This window comes from Lytechinus pictus, chromosome 3 (genome assembly GCF_037042905.1).
Source record: "Lytechinus pictus isolate F3 Inbred chromosome 3, Lp3.0, whole genome shotgun sequence".
In the NCBI taxonomy this organism is placed as follows: domain Eukaryota; kingdom Metazoa; phylum Echinodermata; class Echinoidea; order Temnopleuroida; family Toxopneustidae; genus Lytechinus; species Lytechinus pictus.
In genome coordinates this window covers 40,174,621-40,193,945 of record NC_087247.1, presented here as the reverse complement: position 1 = coordinate 40,193,945, position 19,325 = coordinate 40,174,621, and the positions used below count along the sequence as shown (strand labels likewise).

The 19,325-nt window shown below is 34.4% G+C and overlaps 1 protein-coding gene across 4 annotated transcripts in view; it reads left to right on the top strand.

Annotated features, from left to right (window-relative positions):
• Nucleotides 1-16,595, top strand: part of LOC129257253 (ubiquitin-like modifier-activating enzyme ATG7) — a 29,982-nt gene extending 13,387 nt beyond the window's left edge. For 3 of the 4 annotated variants that reach the window (XM_064097045.1, XM_064097044.1, XM_064097046.1), the window contains exons 10-19: nt 1,293-1,383; nt 2,506-2,650; nt 5,071-5,229; nt 5,640-5,697; nt 6,426-6,562; nt 7,859-8,074; nt 8,485-8,600; nt 8,969-9,053; nt 9,833-10,033; nt 11,035-14,591. In XM_064097045.1, coding sequence (XP_063953115.1) covers nt 1,293-1,383; nt 2,506-2,650; nt 5,071-5,229; nt 5,640-5,697; nt 6,426-6,562; nt 7,859-8,074; nt 8,485-8,600; nt 8,969-9,053; nt 9,833-10,033; nt 11,035-11,082 — 1,256 coding nt within the window. In that variant the 3' untranslated portion in view covers nt 11,083-14,591. Of the gene's footprint in view, nt 1-1,292; nt 1,384-2,505; nt 2,651-5,070; nt 5,230-5,639; nt 5,698-6,425; nt 6,563-7,858; nt 8,075-8,484; nt 8,601-8,968; nt 9,054-9,832; nt 10,034-11,034 lie in introns of all 4 variants that reach the window. The other variant, XM_064097043.1, reaches the window with a different exon arrangement.
• The last annotated feature ends 2,730 nt before the right edge of the window (nt 16,596-19,325 follow it).

Here is a 19,325-nt window from a genome sequence, read left to right as displayed (position 1 = left end):
GTAGGAACGATGAAGGAATATGATTTAAAGAAAAAGCATAAACATATCCCCATCATCCCCCCCCCCCCCCACAAAAAAAAAAAAAAAAAAAAAAAACAGTCCGGCGGGATCGAACCAGGGTCCTTACACACGTCAAAACATTGCGCTTACGCAATTCGCCATCGATCTCTTCCATACTACTTCCGGGTTTTTTAAGCTATATTAAATGTTGTAAGTCTGTGCGCCGCTGTTGACCAATCAGAACGCGTCGGCAATTCTACTGCAATTCCAATCATTTTGCGATGGACATTGCCGTGGTTTTTTGTGGTTCCTGACTTTGCTACATCATGAAATTTCATAATTTTTTTTTAGTCGTAAAGAAGAATGTCTACGCTTTATATTGATTATAATATCAATTTGACGCAAGTGTGATTTCGATGCAAAAACGCGCTCTGTTTATTCACATATATTTCTTGAAAAAAATCATTTTTTCTAAGCTAAATATCGGTCTTTAAAATACATTAAATGTGCATTTTATTTAGCTGATGAGAAATTTCAAAGTTTTATCTATAAAATAAGACCAATTTTGTGAGGAATAAACGATTCTAAGAGCAAAAAACACCGATCGGAAAGTTCGTCTTCACAGCTCATTACGTATGCATAATCACGGACGGCTATGCATACCGCTGAATAAAATAGAGCACTTTCGGACGGGCTGCGGTCTGACTGTATATTAAATCGCGTAATGCAGGCGAGACTGCCAGAGGCGTTCCACTTGTTTTCTTAAAACAGTACATAAATGTCCATGGAGTATACAATTTGTGCTGTCAAAGAAAGACACGTGTTGTATGTTAAATGAGAGACGTCATTTAAAGCCACAGATAATTTGTTGAAAATGATTTTGAAGATATCTCTTCCTCATGGTAGTTTTGGTGGTTTTAATTTTCATATCTGTATCTTGACTATCCTTGTATCAGTTGCATTAAACATACTGTTATGGGTAACTGCATTTAATGTTAACTTACAATGCCCAACAGCAAACAGAATAAGTGTGTGTTATTATTGATTTGCAAGTTAAACACTAACAGTGAATGTCCTGCAACATGGTCCAGGATTAGTATAAGATTCAGTTTCTCAGTTATAAGTTCCCTTTTCTATTTTATACATGAATTTCTAGCAAATCAACATTTAGCAAACTTCTGTGCAAACTATTTATTGTAATTCATGTTGATAATGTTACAGTTGGAAATATTTTCTCAGTTTTTATTGGTACCCTTCTAAAATTATTTGTGCACTACTATCTTGTCTGACAGCTTGTCCTAAATGTGTTGGATGGGAGAAGAATCAGAGGAATAAACTTGGCGCAAGGAAAGTTGATTTAAGCTCTAGTATGGACCCAACAAGGTTAGTTTACTAACTGTTGAATAACAGTGAAGGAGAAGTCCACCCTGACATCAGGTTTTTCTTTTTTTTAATGCGAGAAACAAAGTGATAATTTAGGTTTGGTGAAAATCAATTAAGGAATAACAGAGTTGAATTTTGAGTAGTCATGTTGAGCATCTTGATAATATTCACATGTAATGTGATAACTCCATAGAAATTCATCGGTGATGGCTTTTTTTCTTCTGAATTTTAAATGGTTTTATGTGTGTAATCAGCATGTCCAGGTCAATCACTTGCAAATCTTGCAGATCAATCTACCTCCTCTGTTTTTGTCTGATGCTTGGCACACACATTGATCTTGTAGAGAGACGTGCTAGACATATTTTTTTAATGTTTCTGGAATTGTGTTAAAAGGGTAATGATATGTTATGGTAATAAATCAGAAAAATCTTGCAGAGCAAACTACTTCTTCAGTTTTATTCCCAATGTTCAAATTTGGTACAAACATTGAAGTGTAGAGTGCAAGACACATTATTTGGGTGTGTCAGAAACAAACTATTTGGTCAAATTAATGGCACATGGTATTACTATTTATTCATATAAAGCACTTATGATAGAAGGGGGTATTAATCATCTTCAGTGATTTTTTTTTAATAAATGGAATTGACTGAATCAGGGCAATAGGCCATTATTTACTTTGTTCTGCTGTTGATTTTTTTAAGCTCTATGTTCTATGAGGTACATTTCTGGTCACATACTTTTGTTTTTAAAATCTTTTAAAGCATGTGGCTCTTTTGAGGTGAACTTTTACACTTTATAACATACTTTTATATTCCGAAGAGTTATACTGTTCTTATTTTACAAAGTTACCATAATATTAAATCGACACTGTATATTTTTGTTTGAGTTCAGTATTTGCATTTTGTTATTAGTGTTTGCCCATGTCTCCATCAGCACAGCACAAAATTTCACAAGATGAAGCTGTTCCTGGGAGAAGTCTCAGTAAGTTTTGGCTGAAAATGTGATTTGGATCAAGTTTGTTCACTCATGTTAGATGTTGGAGCCGGGGAAGGCAATATGATTTACACTTCCAACACCCACACCAGGATCAACACTGATCCCAATATTTCCTTTGTCCCACAGACTAGCTGAGACTTCGGTTGATCTAAATCTCAAGCTTATGAGATGGCGTCTGATGCCCTCTTTAGACTTGGACAAGGTTTCTCAGACAAGATGCCTTCTGCTTGGATCTGGTACTCTTGGATGCAATGTGGCCAGATGTTTATTAGTGAGTCAATCATAGACTTTTTTTATTACAAAATATTGACTTCATATTCTACTTCTGCATGATCAGTTTAAAATGCCATTCCACTTTGTTCCATGATAGTCTATTCTTACTTTTTATTATGCAGCATTTTTGCCTCGCCTGCATAGCAGAGCGAGACTATAGCCGCCGCTTTTCCGACGGCGGCGGCGGAACCCAAGGTTAAGTTTTTTAAATGACATAACTTAGAAAGTATATGGACCTAGTTCATGAAACTTGGACCTAAGGGTAATAAAATATGTCTGAAAATTCTGCCTGAGTTTCAGGTCACATAACCAAGATCAAAGGTCATTTAGGGTCAATGAACTTTGGGGATGTTGGGGTATTTGTTGAATTTCCATCATAACTTTTAATGTTTATGGAGCTAGTTCATAAAACTTGGACATAAGAGTAATCAAGTTTCACTGAACATCCTGTGCATATTTCAGGTCACATGACCAAGGTCAAAGGTAATTTAGGGTCAATGAACTTTGGCCATGTTGGGGGTATTTATTGAATTACCATCATAACTTTGAAAGTTTATGGATCTTGTTCATAAAACTTGGACAAAAGAGTAATCAAGTATCGCTGGACATCCTGTTCACGTTTAGGTCTCATGACCAAGGTAATAGGTCATTTGAGGTCATTTAAGTTCAATGAACTTTGGTCATATTGGGGGTATTTACCATCATAACTTTTTAAAGTTTATGGATCTAGTTCATTAAACTTAAGAATAAGAGTAATCAAGTTTCACTTAACATCCTGTGCAAATTTCAGGTCACATGACCAAGGTCAAAGTTATTTAGGGTCAATGAACTTTGGCCATGTTGAGGGTATTTGTTGAATTACCATCATAACTCTGAAAGTTTATGGATCTAGTTCATTAACTTGGACATAAGAGTAATCAAGTATCACTGAACATCCTGTTTGAGTTTCAGGTCACATGACCAAGGTCAAAGGTCAGTTAAGGTTGATGACCTTTGGCCATGTTGTAGGTAATTGTTGAATTGCCATCATAATTTTGAAAGTTTATGGATATAGTTAATGAAATGTGGACATAGGGGTAATTCAGTATCATTGCTCATATTGCACAAGTCGTAGGCCAGTGGATCAAGGTCAAATATCATTAAAGGTCAATGAACATAGTAGCATGTTATATGAATGGTGTTTTTGGTGAATAATTATTTCATAGTCATTTTTAAAGTCAGCACTGCTGCTATATTGATTGCATAATGCAAGCGAGACTGCCAGAGGCACTCCACTTGTTCATTATTTAAGTCCCAAAACAAGATTATGAGGCGTTTTGAAGAATTGAACCTGGCACCTTTCATCTGGTATCCAAAGTTATATTGACGTTGTTTTTGTGTGAGAGGGATAGGATGTTCAACCCATCATCATTGAAGGAGAACATTGATGTCAACCATAAATATTTAAATCTGGCTTTATCTGGTAGAAGAACAAGTCTGTGCAGGTTTTTGTTTCAGTCTCGTTGAGCAATGTCAGATATTGGTTGTCTATTCGAGTATCCAGTGAAATGATATGAAATGATGTGACAGACAAAAGTCTCTGAAACTTTCCCTCCCTGGGCCATACAGCAATTTCCAAAACCCTGTGTGAATGTTTTCTATTTGGACCTATGTAGACCTGTTACCGCAAAGATCTGAAAGAGAGGTGTCAAATTGAGTCCCTCCCACAGCCCCAGCCCCAAGCTTTACACTATTAATTTCCCATAGTGAATCAGTCCCTATGATTGACATACACATATGCAATTGCTATACGTATGTTTGAAAAGTTTACATATGAAAAGTTTGAATGCCAAAGCATCTCATTATTTTAGTCACCCAACAAGGGCAAATATTTGCACTGCATGATAAACAAATACCACGCACATGTATTTACTGAATGCATAACCTATAACAGCAACCATTGAATGTGGTATGATTTTGCTGACATTGCATGCATAATCATATAATCATGCTTTTATGGCTGTTGTGATTTTTTAAATAACTTTTATGATTATGGTTGTATTGAGTTAACCATGCAATTTCAATTTGTATCCATCCATCGTAGGTGGTTGCGAAGTCTTTATGATTTTGGGTTCTCCGTCTGTCTGGCCATCCCATTTTTATTCTTGTGATAACTTAAGAACTGCTTATAGAAATGTTAACTTAAGCTTCAAAATCCAATATTATATAAGAGTGAGAGCAGTCAAGAAGCCCAAAATGCCCCTCAAATACTGTATAATTTATTGTTATTTAAATAGGAGAAAACACCATGTAAAATAAAATTCCATTTTGGAAAATGTTTTAATTTGATGAATTTTGAAAAAACATTTGTTTGTCGCACCATGTTATATACTATCTACCTGTAATACTCTTAGATAAAATATTTTTTTTATATTACAGGGTTGGGGTGTTCGTAACATCACGTTTGTTGATAATTCTACTGTATCCTACTCAAACCCTGTCAGGCAGAGTCTCTTTGAATTTGAAGACTCTTTAGGAGGAGGAAAACCCAAGGCTCAAACTGCAGCTGAGAAGATACAAAAGATCTTTCCTGGAGTAGTAAGTTCTCAAAATTCTAGGCATCTATATGTATATTTCAAGAAGGATGAGATTGCAAATAGACATCAAATTGAGTTGAAAGTTATCAATCTAGTCCATAATTCTTTGAAGTTGTCACTTTCCCTAAAGGAATTTGTGTTGTCCGGTAACTCCAGTTGAAAAGAAATGTTGACTACTTTGTCCATTATCAGTGGCAATGGAAATGCCAGGATCATTAACAATTCTTAAATTATTCCAGTTGATCCCATCTATGTGTCAACTATGATGTCTGATTCTTCATCTAGGTTGCATATTTGTCTCTCTCTCTTTTTCTCTCTCTTCTATTTCTAAAATTTATATTTTCGTATCATCTTTTGGTTTGCGAAATCAGTTTCTTTATTTTTTTTCATTGGTTGAATTGTATTTGACAGAAAACAAAAGGAATAAGTCTCTCTATCCCAATGCCAGGACATGCAGTAGGCACATCAGGTATGTATGCAAGCATCAAATTTATTCATGAAGAATTATTTGGGTTTTCTTCAAACAATGCAGATATAATGTCAGTATTATAATAAAGTGATTTTACAATATTACCTGACAATATTTTCATTTACACTTTGCTAATGTAGCTGCAGGATGCAAAGGAAATATTGTTTTTATGGATTTCCCAATGAATTGAATTCAACTATTACCATGTTACTACTCTTTCTTGTTTTGGCCACAATATTCATTAAGCCAAGGCCACACACCAACTTTTTTTTATTCTTGATGGCCCTATCAGTCCACCAAAATCATAAATTTCATATTTTTGCTGGCCTGCAAAGCAAATGTGGTGGCCCTAAAACAAAAGAAAACATTACATTTTATCAAAACTTTGGTAGCCTAACTGGGCCACCAAGTGTGGGCTTTTGAAAAATTTGGTGGCCCGACTCTCATTTTTGTATGCCTCGGGCCACCAGGCCACTGCTAATGCCGAGCCCTGCATTTAGCTGATATAAATGTCGGTTCAGAATATGTCTTATGGTTCAGGAATTTCAGTGTCAAAATCTACAGAAAAATGCATGCTCAGAACAACCCTAAATTGATTGAGCAAGTTCCAAACAATGCATGAATGTTGTGGAGAAATTATTTTTAGATATCTTGAATGATCAATTTTTGGGAAATTTATTCCAGGGCTTTGAATTGTGAAACTGATTGAGTCTTGTTTTTCATTTCAGATGAAGCAATACAACAAACAAGGGAGTCTGTTCAGAGATTAGAAGAGCTAATAGATGAGCATGATGTGTTATTCTTATTAATGGACACACGAGAAAGCAGATGGCTTCCTACTGTCATAGCAGGCAGTAAGAGAAAGGTACTTATCTTAAATTAGAGTCATGGATATGGGAATATCTCCACCTAGATATAAGATTTTATTCTTGTTGAGCATGCTTTCATATTTTATGTTAGAGAAAATTACAAAAGAAATGTGTTACTTTTTAATTTCTGAGATACTGTAATCTTATTCTGAATTTTACTTGCCTAATTAGACTCTAGAGCTTCTTTTAAATGTTGATAAATCCCCTAAAAGTGTTGTCAGTGTTCAAATTTATTACTATATTATCTAACGAGTTTGTCATAAAAGTGTTATGGTTTGGATAAATGAAATATCAGTAAAAAATGTTGGTAGATGTACTTTACGATTTTACAGAAACATTTAGTTTGATTGTGTGCCTGATGAAATAAAATACTGGGTATATTTGGGGGGGGGGGAGTTGTTTGTTATAAAACCACATCTTAAATGTGAAATGGGCGGAAAAAATCAAGACATGAGCTTTGTTTGTTGCTCTCTAATATTCTATCTCAAGATTTGAAAAAAAGTGTTAAAAGGGTTCTTTTTTTACAAACAAAATAAAAACATTACCAAGACAGGGTGCTAGATGTATGTATTTGTGAACAATTCAAAGTTAAATTTTTCATAAATATTCAACAGCTTAAAAAAGATTTAACAGCCACTGAACTTTTGTAAGATTGCAAAATAGATGATACTCAAATATAATTTGCATTATTGACCCTCTAGTCTACCAAAACTCAAGATGGGCTTTATAAGGTTCACTTGTTTTCCTTTTATTTGTGGCATGCATGATTTGAATAAATTATTCAGAGCAACTGGGAAAAGCGATGTCCAATTTAATACAACTTCATCATATTGACATCTAAATATTGTTAATACCTTGTTCCACTTCCAGTTGAGAGTTGATTATGCCCCCTTTAATGTTGACGTCTCAACTCTACTTTGCAAATTACTAGGTTTTCATTTCTATGTGATGTGGATGGTCTGTGAAGTCCCAAGTGTATGAAAGTGGTCTTTGATTTTTTACGGCTACTTACTGTCCCAACACTAAACGTTTTAATGCATCTGTCCAGTAGGTTGTCAAAAGAAATGTGTCCCCAGCAGCTGACTAGAATACTTCACAGTTGATGGAGAATGTGCATTCATTGTATTCAAGTTTATTGATCCACTGACTTTGGTGATGATGCCCTTTGCCACTATGTATTGAAGGCTATAGAAAAAAATTGATTATTATTATTATTGTTATTTTTATTATTATTATTATTGTTGTTGTTGTTGTTAGTATCATTGTGAGAGTGTCCTCTTCTCTGTTTGTAGATTGTAATGAATGCTGCATTGGGTTTTGATACCTACCTGGTGCTACGACATGGAATGAAACCACCTCGAGACCAGCCACCACCAGATCAAACTCCATCATCATCATCAGAAGCAGTGGGAGGGGCAGCATGCTTCACATCCTCCATCAATCTCTCTCATATTCCAGGAGATAAACTAGGATGTTATTTCTGCAATGATGTCGTTGCTCCTGGTGATGTGAGTATTGCTCTAATGGGAAATCTGCACATTTTTAAAACAAAGATGAAATGTGGCATTAACCCTAATCCTAAAAAAATCTGCACCAGACAGTCATCACAGAACTCTTGCCTTATTGCATGGTGTAATTTCCTATTTTATACATTTCTACTTTAATTTCCCTCACAATTCCAGGCCATTCATGTAATATGTATGGATCTATTTTAAAGTTTATACCAAATTCACTTTATCACAATTTATTGGATTTTTATATTACAATTTACAATGCATTATATTGGTAAGCTTTAGTTATCACAACCACTATTTGATGTGAAATGTGGAGAAATAATTCACTCATTCGCTTATTACTTTGATTTCACCTGTTACATTTCTCGTAAACACTCTCCAAACTTTAAATTTCTTTTGGCCAGTCCACCCGTGACCGGACGTTAGACCAACAGTGTACAGTATCCAGGCCAGGTCTTTCAATGGTTGCTGCAGCATTGGTAGTTGAACTCATGGTCAGCATTCTACAACATTCTCAAGGGTAAGTTACAATCAACAGCACCAGGGGCAATACTCCTGGTGGCAGGGGGTCACTGACTCTGATTGATCCAATACAAAGGACTCTGGTGGAGACTTATAGTGAACTTATATACAGTTTTATTATACAGGCCAGGCAGGTCAATTAACAGGCATGGTATCCATGTTGCGGGAGGTGTATGAAGTGCTTAGATATCAATACTGATAGAAAGAATACATACAGTATTTCAATATTTTACTTCAAGTTATTTTCAAAAACTCACAATTATCGTGAACCCAACCCCACTCCTTAGAGAGAAACTTTTTTGTGTGTGTTGCATCACATATCAATAGCTGTCTATTAACCTTGTGAATCTATGTTTGTTATTTTAGAGGCTATGCAGCAGCAGAGACCAGTGCTAAGGATTCCCATCTGACGGTTGATCTTACATCACCATTAGGTCTAGTCCCTCATCAGGTAATTCAGGTTATCTACTATGCAGCCAGCAAACTCAATTACCCAGAATTCATCACAATATTTTTGGCAACCCTATTGGGGTCCATACATACCGCAAGTAGCGTTACGGAGCTTTCTTCAATGTTATTATTTAAAAAAAACGCCCTTATGTGGTTTTAGACAGTTAATTCACCCGATTCGCATGGAAGAAATACATGGCAGATTTACAAAGTGAACCCCTATACAGGCAAAACATACAGTGACAGATATGCATACTGTTCCTTCTTTGCAGTATTGGAGTTTATTTTTTAATGAAATTGCTGCAGATTTCATGAGAATTACTTTTCTCCTATAATTTTATTACACTCATGTTTAATGCAAAAAAGTAGAAAGTACTGTTTATCCACCCAAAGTATTTTTTTCTTCTTTGAAATACTGCATTTCTTGTAATAAGGTTAGCATCTCTGCTGTGATGGAACTCCAGCTGGATTAGAGATAAAATTTAGTTCATGTGTACAAATGCAGTGTGCACAGAAGAATAGTTCCTGCTAATTAAGGTTTTGACATTTCTGGGGTTGAGTTGGCCATAATATCAAAGATATCGCAAATTTATCATACTTTCATCTGTTTATCATGTATTATGTATCAAGACTAATCTAAAGTACACAAGTTTATTACATGCCCCCTACCTATTTCTTAAAACACTGCAAGTGACGTCAACTGAGGGCTATCATTTTGAATACTTTCTTTCATAGTTCAGTAGACATGTCTAAGAACAATTTTTCTTCTTTGTTCTATAGATTCGAGGATTCCTAGCCCGCTATCACTGCGTGCTCCCTGCTAGCATTTGCTTTGACAAGTGTACAGCATGCAGTGATATCGTCCTGGTGAGCTATGAGAGAGATGGCTTTGACTTCTTACTCAAGGTGTTTAATGAACCACGGTTTGTTGAAGATTTAACAGGACTTAGTCAGCTGCATCAGGATTCGGAACTTGTAGAGGTTAGTCAGAGAGGATTTTCAAGTGTAGTGTTTACAGCGATGGTGCTAGTATTGGTTTTAGTGTTAATAAGGGTGTTGTTCAGGCTGTCTAATCCACATGTATTTCCAACACAAAATGTACGTTTACAAAACTCATACTATCATATTATTGGGAGCTGAACACAAAGTGATGTAAGTCTTAGCACTAGTTTAAATAAGATGCTGTGGCCTGTACTCTTTGTGAGTTGTGTTAATTCTGCCAGGATAATAATGACAATTGTTCTTGTGATATCTGTTGTAATTTCTGATCTGATCATTGTAGATCTGATAATTGAAATTATTCTAAAGACAATACTGAGGCACAAAAAACATTTTTTAGTTTCCGTTGTACAAAGAGTAAAGAGAAAACTATTTTTACCATTCTTCAGTGAGTTTCTAGGAATGTGCGATTTTGCACACCAGCTGTAAAAACTAAACTTCAAATCCACCATTGTAGCAATAAATAATGATAAATAGAATGATAACAGGGGACAGATTTATAAGCTGTACATAAAGTTACTCACGTCTGTACAAACTACTCAGAAATGATGTGGCAAAATACAAACTCAGTTTTTCCTGACATTTTTGCAGGTATGACTGTATAGGTAAATGATCACATCCAAATTGAGGCAAAATATGCAGATACGTTGCACTAAAGACTTTGACAAACTGATGTGAGATAAATGTTCTGTCTCAGTGATAGTGAACAAATATGTACGGTCCCCTGAGTAGGCGGTTGGAACTATGGATCCCGAAGTGATGAGAACGTGACTATTTTCTCGAGGGGCGCAGCCTTGAAGGAAAATAGTTAAATGCGCATCACCAAGGCTGCGTGAGAGCATGATCCAGTAGAGACACACATGTCCTTGGCATTGGCTGTCTTTTCATTCTTATTGTCAGTATAATCATCATTCATATCCCTTGGATATTTCTAAATGTTTATCTTATTATATTGCTTTCTATTTGTCATCTTCCCATTGCAGATTCTTGATTTCAGCGATGATGAAACAATGAGCTCATCATCTCAATAATTTCATCATTACTGCTAGATAGTGATCTTACGGAATATCAACAGGAAAGAGATGTTCCATGTGATACAGACAGGAAAACAAATATATCACATTTTGATAAGATGTTTAAGATGTTTTTAGAGTGATATGAAATATGAGGTTGTTCATCATTATCCTTTATTGTTGGTTCTATTAAACCAGTACACTGTGATGTAAAGAGTTAAACCTAAATCTCATCAACAGTTTCATAAGTACATTATTTTCCAGATGTTTACAATTCATATCAATCAACAATTCGATTGTATCCCTGTGTTACAATGTGGCAGACTTCTTGCGCTATAAAGATTTTGAGATGTAATGCTAGATCAAATATTCAAAAGCCCTTTGGTTTTAATATATTGATATAAAAAAGATACCTTTAAAGAAGGGTTATTCTTGACATTATAGTTGTTATCAGTGTTTGTGTGTGTTTTACGTGTAAGTAAAGCAAGATATCTTAATTTCTAGAATAAAAAATACTTCAAAAGTATTGAGATTAACATTTGTATATGCATCAAGATATAGGCGTAGAAGAAATTTTTAACATAGACACACAGGAAAATAGTATTGGCTGAATATGGTATAAATTGAAGAAAAAAATGGTATACAGAAGCAAAATACATTCATTAATTATTTCAAACCAAGTATTTTCTTTTAATTTGTTGTATAAAGGACCTCCTTCCTTTTTTCAGGAAAATTGCTAGCATAATGGCATGACACCCAGTAGTATAGTGATCATACTCCTTCATGCTCATGTTAACAATATATATATATAATGAAGTTTGACTTGCTTTTTAAAAGTCTATAAAACTTGTATTATTCACCATCTATATCAATCTTCTGCATTTGAAAACTGCATTCTATGATATGAATTTAATTTACATATTATACCTCACAAATGGACATTGGTTATAAAAAGAATTTTTGAAATGGCTTTTTAAATTGATAATGATAAATGATAAAACATCTATGTTCAAGCCCCAAAGGTGGGGATATAATGTGCTAATAATAAAATTGATCAATAGAGCTGCTCCTCAGATATTCATATTGTATCAGTGAAAATGAGTTTGCTAAATGATTTATTGGGCTTGTTAGCTTTATTGAATTTGTATTTTGGAAATTTCAATGTGTGTCTACTTTAAAAAAGTAAATATATCTGACTTATGAGCGAAAAAGAAGATTGATCGATGTTGAAATAATTACTCCATGTTTTATGATAGTACAGTCGCACAGGTAATGCAGAATCAGATGGAATATTTTAGATAAATGAATATTATAGGCCATGTCACATCCTGCCATCTGAACTTTCCATCTGTGAAAGAATGAGTATGTACTTCATTTATTCTTCAGCTGGTTTTCACAAGTATATAGACTATATTGGATATGTTCCTGGTTCAATTTTATGCCGTCTGATACCGTGTGACATAATTAGATAGAGGCAGACAAATGTTAAATGGCAGTATGTGGCAATGCCTTGAAAGTTGTATGTATTATAGCTGCCATTTCTTATGAAATAGAATGTAGAGTATACTGTTACTTGCCATTGAGATAGAGAATAAGATAATTATCTGATATTGAGATAAAAATATGATAATTGCAAATTATGATGAATATCTTAAATTTCATTTGTTAGAGTTTTTACGGGATGGGTAAGTTTATCATTATTGAAACTTGCTGAAATACAAGGGACAGATTGCGTGTGCACATCTATGGGGGAAAATGACTTTAAAACATCTTTTTTTTTTTGCATTTAGTGTGTTCACAAAACCATGAAAAACTCTGAAATACTGGAAGTTTCTATTGCTATGCTACGTGAGGATAATTATGATAATGGTGTTTATTTAAATACTGTCTAATTCAGATTTTTTTTTAAAATATGTTTTTTGTATTTGTAGTAGCAATAGTCATTGCGCATCTTATGCTTGTTTGAAATTGAAATTCTATTGTATTGCAGGTTCAATACCAGGACATAATTTTGATTTGTTAAATATATGATAGGCCTATATATCTGTCAACCTGTTTCCTACTGGAACCAGAGAGTGCTTCATAAAATTATTTGTTACATGATGCACAACTTTTTCGCATTACTGGTGTTCTATTCTTGTTCTGAATGGGATATTGAATAGCTTCACTGGTGTTTTAACAAAATGGGACTGAGTTTCTTATAACCTGAATAAAATTTTGACAAATTATTAACTTTCCTTTCTGATGTTTGTAAACAACAAGAATTTGAGTCTGTAAAGATCAGATTTCAACTAAGTTTAGTTGATGGAAATATCAATGATTGAGATTTGACTCGACACCTAAGAACTGGTTTCAGTTGTTTGCGTAGAGTCGTTAACTTACAAACAGCTTTATGAAACGCCTTCACGTTGATCTTTGTACAAAGCCTTTGGGAATACTTTTGTAAATCAGTATAGTTGGTTTCAAACAAATCTGGGCCCCGTATCACATTGGTTACAGATTAATCGCTAAATAAAATGACCAATCAAGATCATCGTCACTTGTGCATTTTGCTCAGTAGACTGAAGAGGAAACATTCAGGTTCGTTCTTTCAAATTAGGGATTAATCGATAACCTTGGTGTTATGGGGGTCTGATGGAGCTATAATGATTTAATCTTATGGTTTAGAATTTGTATTTGTAGGAACTATTTGATGGTCGTGGTGATTTGTAAATACGCTGCATCTGTAAATAAACATTTCAGTTGCCTTCAACACACAATAAAGTTGATTTCTTTAATATTGCCATTTCGAAACAAGATAAAAACAATTGCGATATAATAGAGTGTACACTTTTTTTTATTTAATCTTGGTTAAAATCTCTACAACTCTCGCTTTGATTATCAGAATATTTTGTTTTTCATCATCTTTTACAATTCTTTATGATAAAACACACCCTCAGAGTTCACATTTTAGTAAGTAAATTGTTGTAATATGTGAGCTGTGAAGGTTTGCGTGGTTGTAAGACTGGATAATATGGTTTTTGGTTACACAATGTAAAGTAGTCCTGAAAAGGAAAAGGACATTTCGAGCACATAAACTTTCTGAAGAACTGTTGATCTCTACATTTTAAGTACGTAAACCCTGGTCTACGTCAGGAGTGAGCAGAGTTTACACACTAAAAATGTCGAAATCAACAGTTCTTTAGAAACATTACCCAACAATCCTCAGGACTACCATATATGGTGTAACCGAAATTCTTATCATCTTGTTATAACATGTTGATGATTTTGAAAATATTCGACCAAGGAATAATTTTGCGCTGATGCCCACAAAAAATCAATAGTTGTGTCTTGTTTAAGGACGTTCCACATTTATGTTTGTGCGCATCATGATCTGTGCATATTTTACACTCTGACGTCACAATGGATGAACTGGTGATTAATCAGCTGTAGGTAATGTGAGCTGATTTTTCTCCTTATCTGCACTAACTGCAGATCCAATGTGTTATTTTATGAAGCTAATAAACTGGAATTATTACATTGCGAAATTTGATGAAATTTCAATGGATTTTGACTGAGTACTAGAGCTTTAAACTATTATTGTTGTGATCTCGTGAGGTCTAAAAATGCAAAATTCTTTTGAATGCGCAATTCTTAAGAAGATCCATTTAGATGAAGATTGAAGCTTTTTAGTAAAAAATCGAGCACATAGACCCATGCTAATTTTTGCATATTTGGAATATTCAGGTGCGAAAGTATCTATATGCAAAGTATGATGAAAATGACATGGATTTTCAATGTTTGGGAGGAAGACTACGCATTTTAAACCGTATTATCTTGTTTTTGGTGAATTTTGGGCTGTTTCAAGCCAACTCGCAATACTTTGGACACTTATAGTTTAAAAACGAGCACATGGAGCCCATATCTTTAATGTTTTAACGTCTTCAGAATATATTCCTCAACAAATCTAGAGAGTATGATGAAAATGACATGGATTTTGAATGTTTGGGAGCAGAACTACGGAATCATTCATATATTACACATTTTGGACGGTATTATCGGACTTTTGCACGTTTTCGGCGCATTTTGGGCTGTTTCAAGCCAACTCGCATCACTTACGACACTGATAGTTTAAAATCGAGCACATGGAGCCCATATCTTTAATGTTTTAACGTCTTCAGAATATATTCCTCAACAAATCTAGAGAGTATGATGAAAATGACATGGATTTTGAATGTTTGGGAGCAGAACTACGGAATCATTCATATATTACACATTTTGGACGGTATTATCGGACTTTTGCACGTTTTCGGCGCATTTTGGCTGTTTCAAGCCAGCTCGCATCACTTACGACACTGATAGTTTAAAAACGAACACATGGACCCCATATTTTTAACATCCCTGCACCTTTGCAATGCATTCCTCTACAATTTTGCAGAATTTGATGAAAATGACATACGTTTTGAATAAAGTGCAGCTTAAACTCTACTTTTTCAATTTTCGAATAGATTCACATCTTTTGAAGATTTGTATTTTGGAAGTTTATGCACCATTCTTGTCAAATGAGGGCGCTGATAACTCCAAATAGATATAGTTTGCCAATTAAAAGATATTCTCCTACTTTGGTATCTACTTAGTTACATATCCTGAAAGTTTGATGAAGTTTGATGAGATATTGACAGAGTAAAGATAATTTAAACTCATTTGGTGAATTCGTGAGGTCTAAGAGAGGTATAATTCTTTTGGATTGCGCAACATACAAATACAGTGACTTTGAAGTCCTGTAGAAAAAAATTAAGCACATGAACCTATATTATTTTTTGCATTTTCATAATGCATATAGATACCAAAATAACTCGGCAAAATTTAGTGAAAAATGACATGGACTTCATTTTAACTGTGGAACGTCCTTAAAATAGTATGTGATATAATGATAAATGTGATTCTTCTGATCAGGATAGTTTGTTAGATCAGATAATTGGAAGACTAATGATGGGCCTAGGCCTGTAGTTTCTATTATTTGATGATGTTTGCTTTTCTTCTGTATATTTGATGAATATAAATTTTATTTCTTGATGTAAATGGTTAAAGATGAGAATATATTTTTGTATACCCACTCTTTGTTCTCATTAGTGCATGATGGTATGTGGAAATATATTTGCATTTGTTTGGTATGAATACATGCTTTAAAAGATTTTTGTTTTAAATATAGCAGATTTTGTTATATGCTTCAGTCACGTAATCCATTCCTAATAAACTAATAGTTGTTATTATGATGGAGATAATGAGAATAGTCCTGACATATATTTACTTTCATATCAAACAGTGATACTGTTGAAATAGACGATAAGATTGTCCAATGTCAGGGTCCTTAATGAATATTGTTTTGTGATAGAAGTGACACATCATCATCCTTATCCAGAGTTGATTCATTCTCAAAGGAAACAAAGAAGGACAAATTGAATGTGCAATCAGTTGATTACAGTCATTATTTCTCATTTGTGATTTAGATTTAGGAATTATGGAAAATAAACCCCAATTTATTTCTCATATATCACCAAGCTCTATTGGTCTATGATTGTGTCTTTTATCAGTGATTCTTATGAAGATATATACTATGTGAACAGCCACCCCAAGACAAACAAAAGGTCACCAGGAAAAGTTCTCTGTAAAAAGCCCAAATAGCAATGTGGTCTTCAAACATTTGAAAATAATTTCACCTGATAGTATTCATCTTTTTCTTCATGCTGTCCAAATTTTGAAGTTGAATAAAAAGCAATTTTTTTTGCAAAAACTAGAAGTTTCACCAAGATTGCACCTTGAGTACATCTCATGCTTGAGTGAACCCCAAACTTCAAATTTTGTTTTCACCTATTTTTTCAAGCTCTCACAAAATTTCTTCTGCATTCAGACAAGTAATTGTGTTGGTTATTATTCATTAATTTTGACAAGTGTTTTTATCAAACTCGATGAAAATCTCCATATTCTTTTTTCGGGCGACAATTTTTTTTTTTTTTTTTTTTTTTTTGGGGGGGGGGGGCTGTTCACATATGTAATGTTGGTTACTATATTAGGAAGATAACTGAAAAAAGATTATGGTGGGGATGGCTTTGATGATTTTCATCATCATTCCCAAGTTTTAGAAGTAAAGGCATGAAATGTTGGTGATAGTGCAGATGGGTTGCGGTAATGGTGGTGTCTCATGATATTGGCGAAGGTAGTGATGCATGTCTTACAGTGCTGTTGCTAGTGGTGGTTTTGTTCTTATGTGGTGATGATGGTGTTCAGACAATACAATGATGTTTACAAATGTGACTATGATTTTTATATATTTTTTCAATATTTGATTTCAATGGTACTAAACACATATCACCCAGGATCTCCTATATGTTCACTTACTAGAGTAATAACTGTAAATATCAACTGATCCTTAAATTGGGGTTAATAACCAGCCCAATTCAAATATCAGAAAGGGACAAGGTCGCTAGTGGACTAGCTGACACACCTATGTCCTGTTTTACAAAAACTTTTTATAATAACAAATGCACAATTTCCCTAACAAGTATACTGTCATCCAATCAAATGATTTTAGTAGCTTTAAATTGTAATTGTAAATTTATTATTGTAACAAGTTTTATAAAACAGGCACCTGTGGCCCGTTTTATAAAACTTGATAAAACTGACCCGGGGTGAGGGCAAATGCCACCATCCCACCCGTGCCACCACTGCTTTTGTAAAAAACGTGTCAAAAAGTTTGCTCATTTGCTTCACTCGCTCACAACTTTTTATAAATTTTGCCCGATATACACCATATCTGGTCCCCTCAATTGTTTTGGCTCGTTACGCCACTGCCTTCTTCATTCCCGTGTTCACATTCAACTTACCATTTTAATTGTAGTTGCCTTTTCTAGTACCCATTATATGTAAGTTGCAACAGGGCGTCGCTATTCGAAAGGGACGATCATGGTGCAAAGGTGACTCTTTTTTATAATTGTAATTACTGTAGCCTGCAGTAAAAAAAAAAAAAGACCAACCTCTATCTATGTATACTCCTCTTTCTTCTTTCTCCCCATTCTCAATTTTTTACCCCCCCCCCTTTTTTTTTTTAGAGAGAGAGAGGCATGCCCTCCCTGTGCCGCCTGCCCCTTTTGGAGCAACCAAGATCCGCTGCATGTTGTACTCCGGCCTAAATCCGGGGCCTGAATGATTCTATAATGGAAATTGGTCTTCATTTGATGAAGTCCATATTCTTTCCACATCTCATTTCAATTTTCAAATCTTTGCCCCTACTTAAAAATGAAAATACTCGCCATACATTGCATTTCGATTAAGATAATTATATTATTATATATATATATATATATATATTATGACAGAGAATTTGGACAATTTCAAATCTCCTTACTTCACATTACTAGTATTTGATGCTCTTCAACTTATATGGATGCCTTCATATCCAACAATCTCCATATATTTATAAGTAAAATTTCATACAGGTCTTTATTTGAGGGAATAGTGCAGATTTCGTTTTTATCACATGATCAATGGACTTCTTCAAATCAATGAGCATGCACACATCTTGTACTTAAATGTACTTGTTCTCTTTTTTATGATTCAAGATTAAAATGACTGTGGGTGTAAACGCATCCTATAATCTGTATTGCTCTTCCGGCACGGCGAAGTTTGCGCGTTTCACATACCTGCTTGGACAGGATCATCAGAGCGGAGAGCGAACGGGCCTTGACAAAAATAATTCTCATTCATATCGTTCTTGTCATTCATGACATAAGCGATGCAAATTGCTTATCGCCGCTCTTTTTTATTTTCATGATAGGACAGCCCGCATGACATGGGCAAGCAAAGCATATCTTACCTTATACACAGTCATGTTCGCCGACTTTATTTTTCGACCCTGAGAGAGCACTCCGAAGTTTTCAAACATTCATCAAGCATCAAGAGCATTTACTCAGAATAATCGATAGATGATCACAGATATATTTTTTTTTTTCAAAGTAGGTTCATGTGTGTGTTATTATATCTAATTCATCTGATTTAATTTATTTCTGAACGATGGTGAAATATATTCAAAATGCAAAGAAACAAACAATAGTTCAAGAGAAACGGTGAAATACAATATGAAAGTATTAAGTGTAAGCTGCTTCCGCTGCAGATCATTTGAATTCATAAATGTGACCAACTTTACAACAAAACGGTGAGAATGATTAATTGACTCATAAAATGAATAATTACATATCGCTTGCTCGCTCATGTGCTTACTCGTA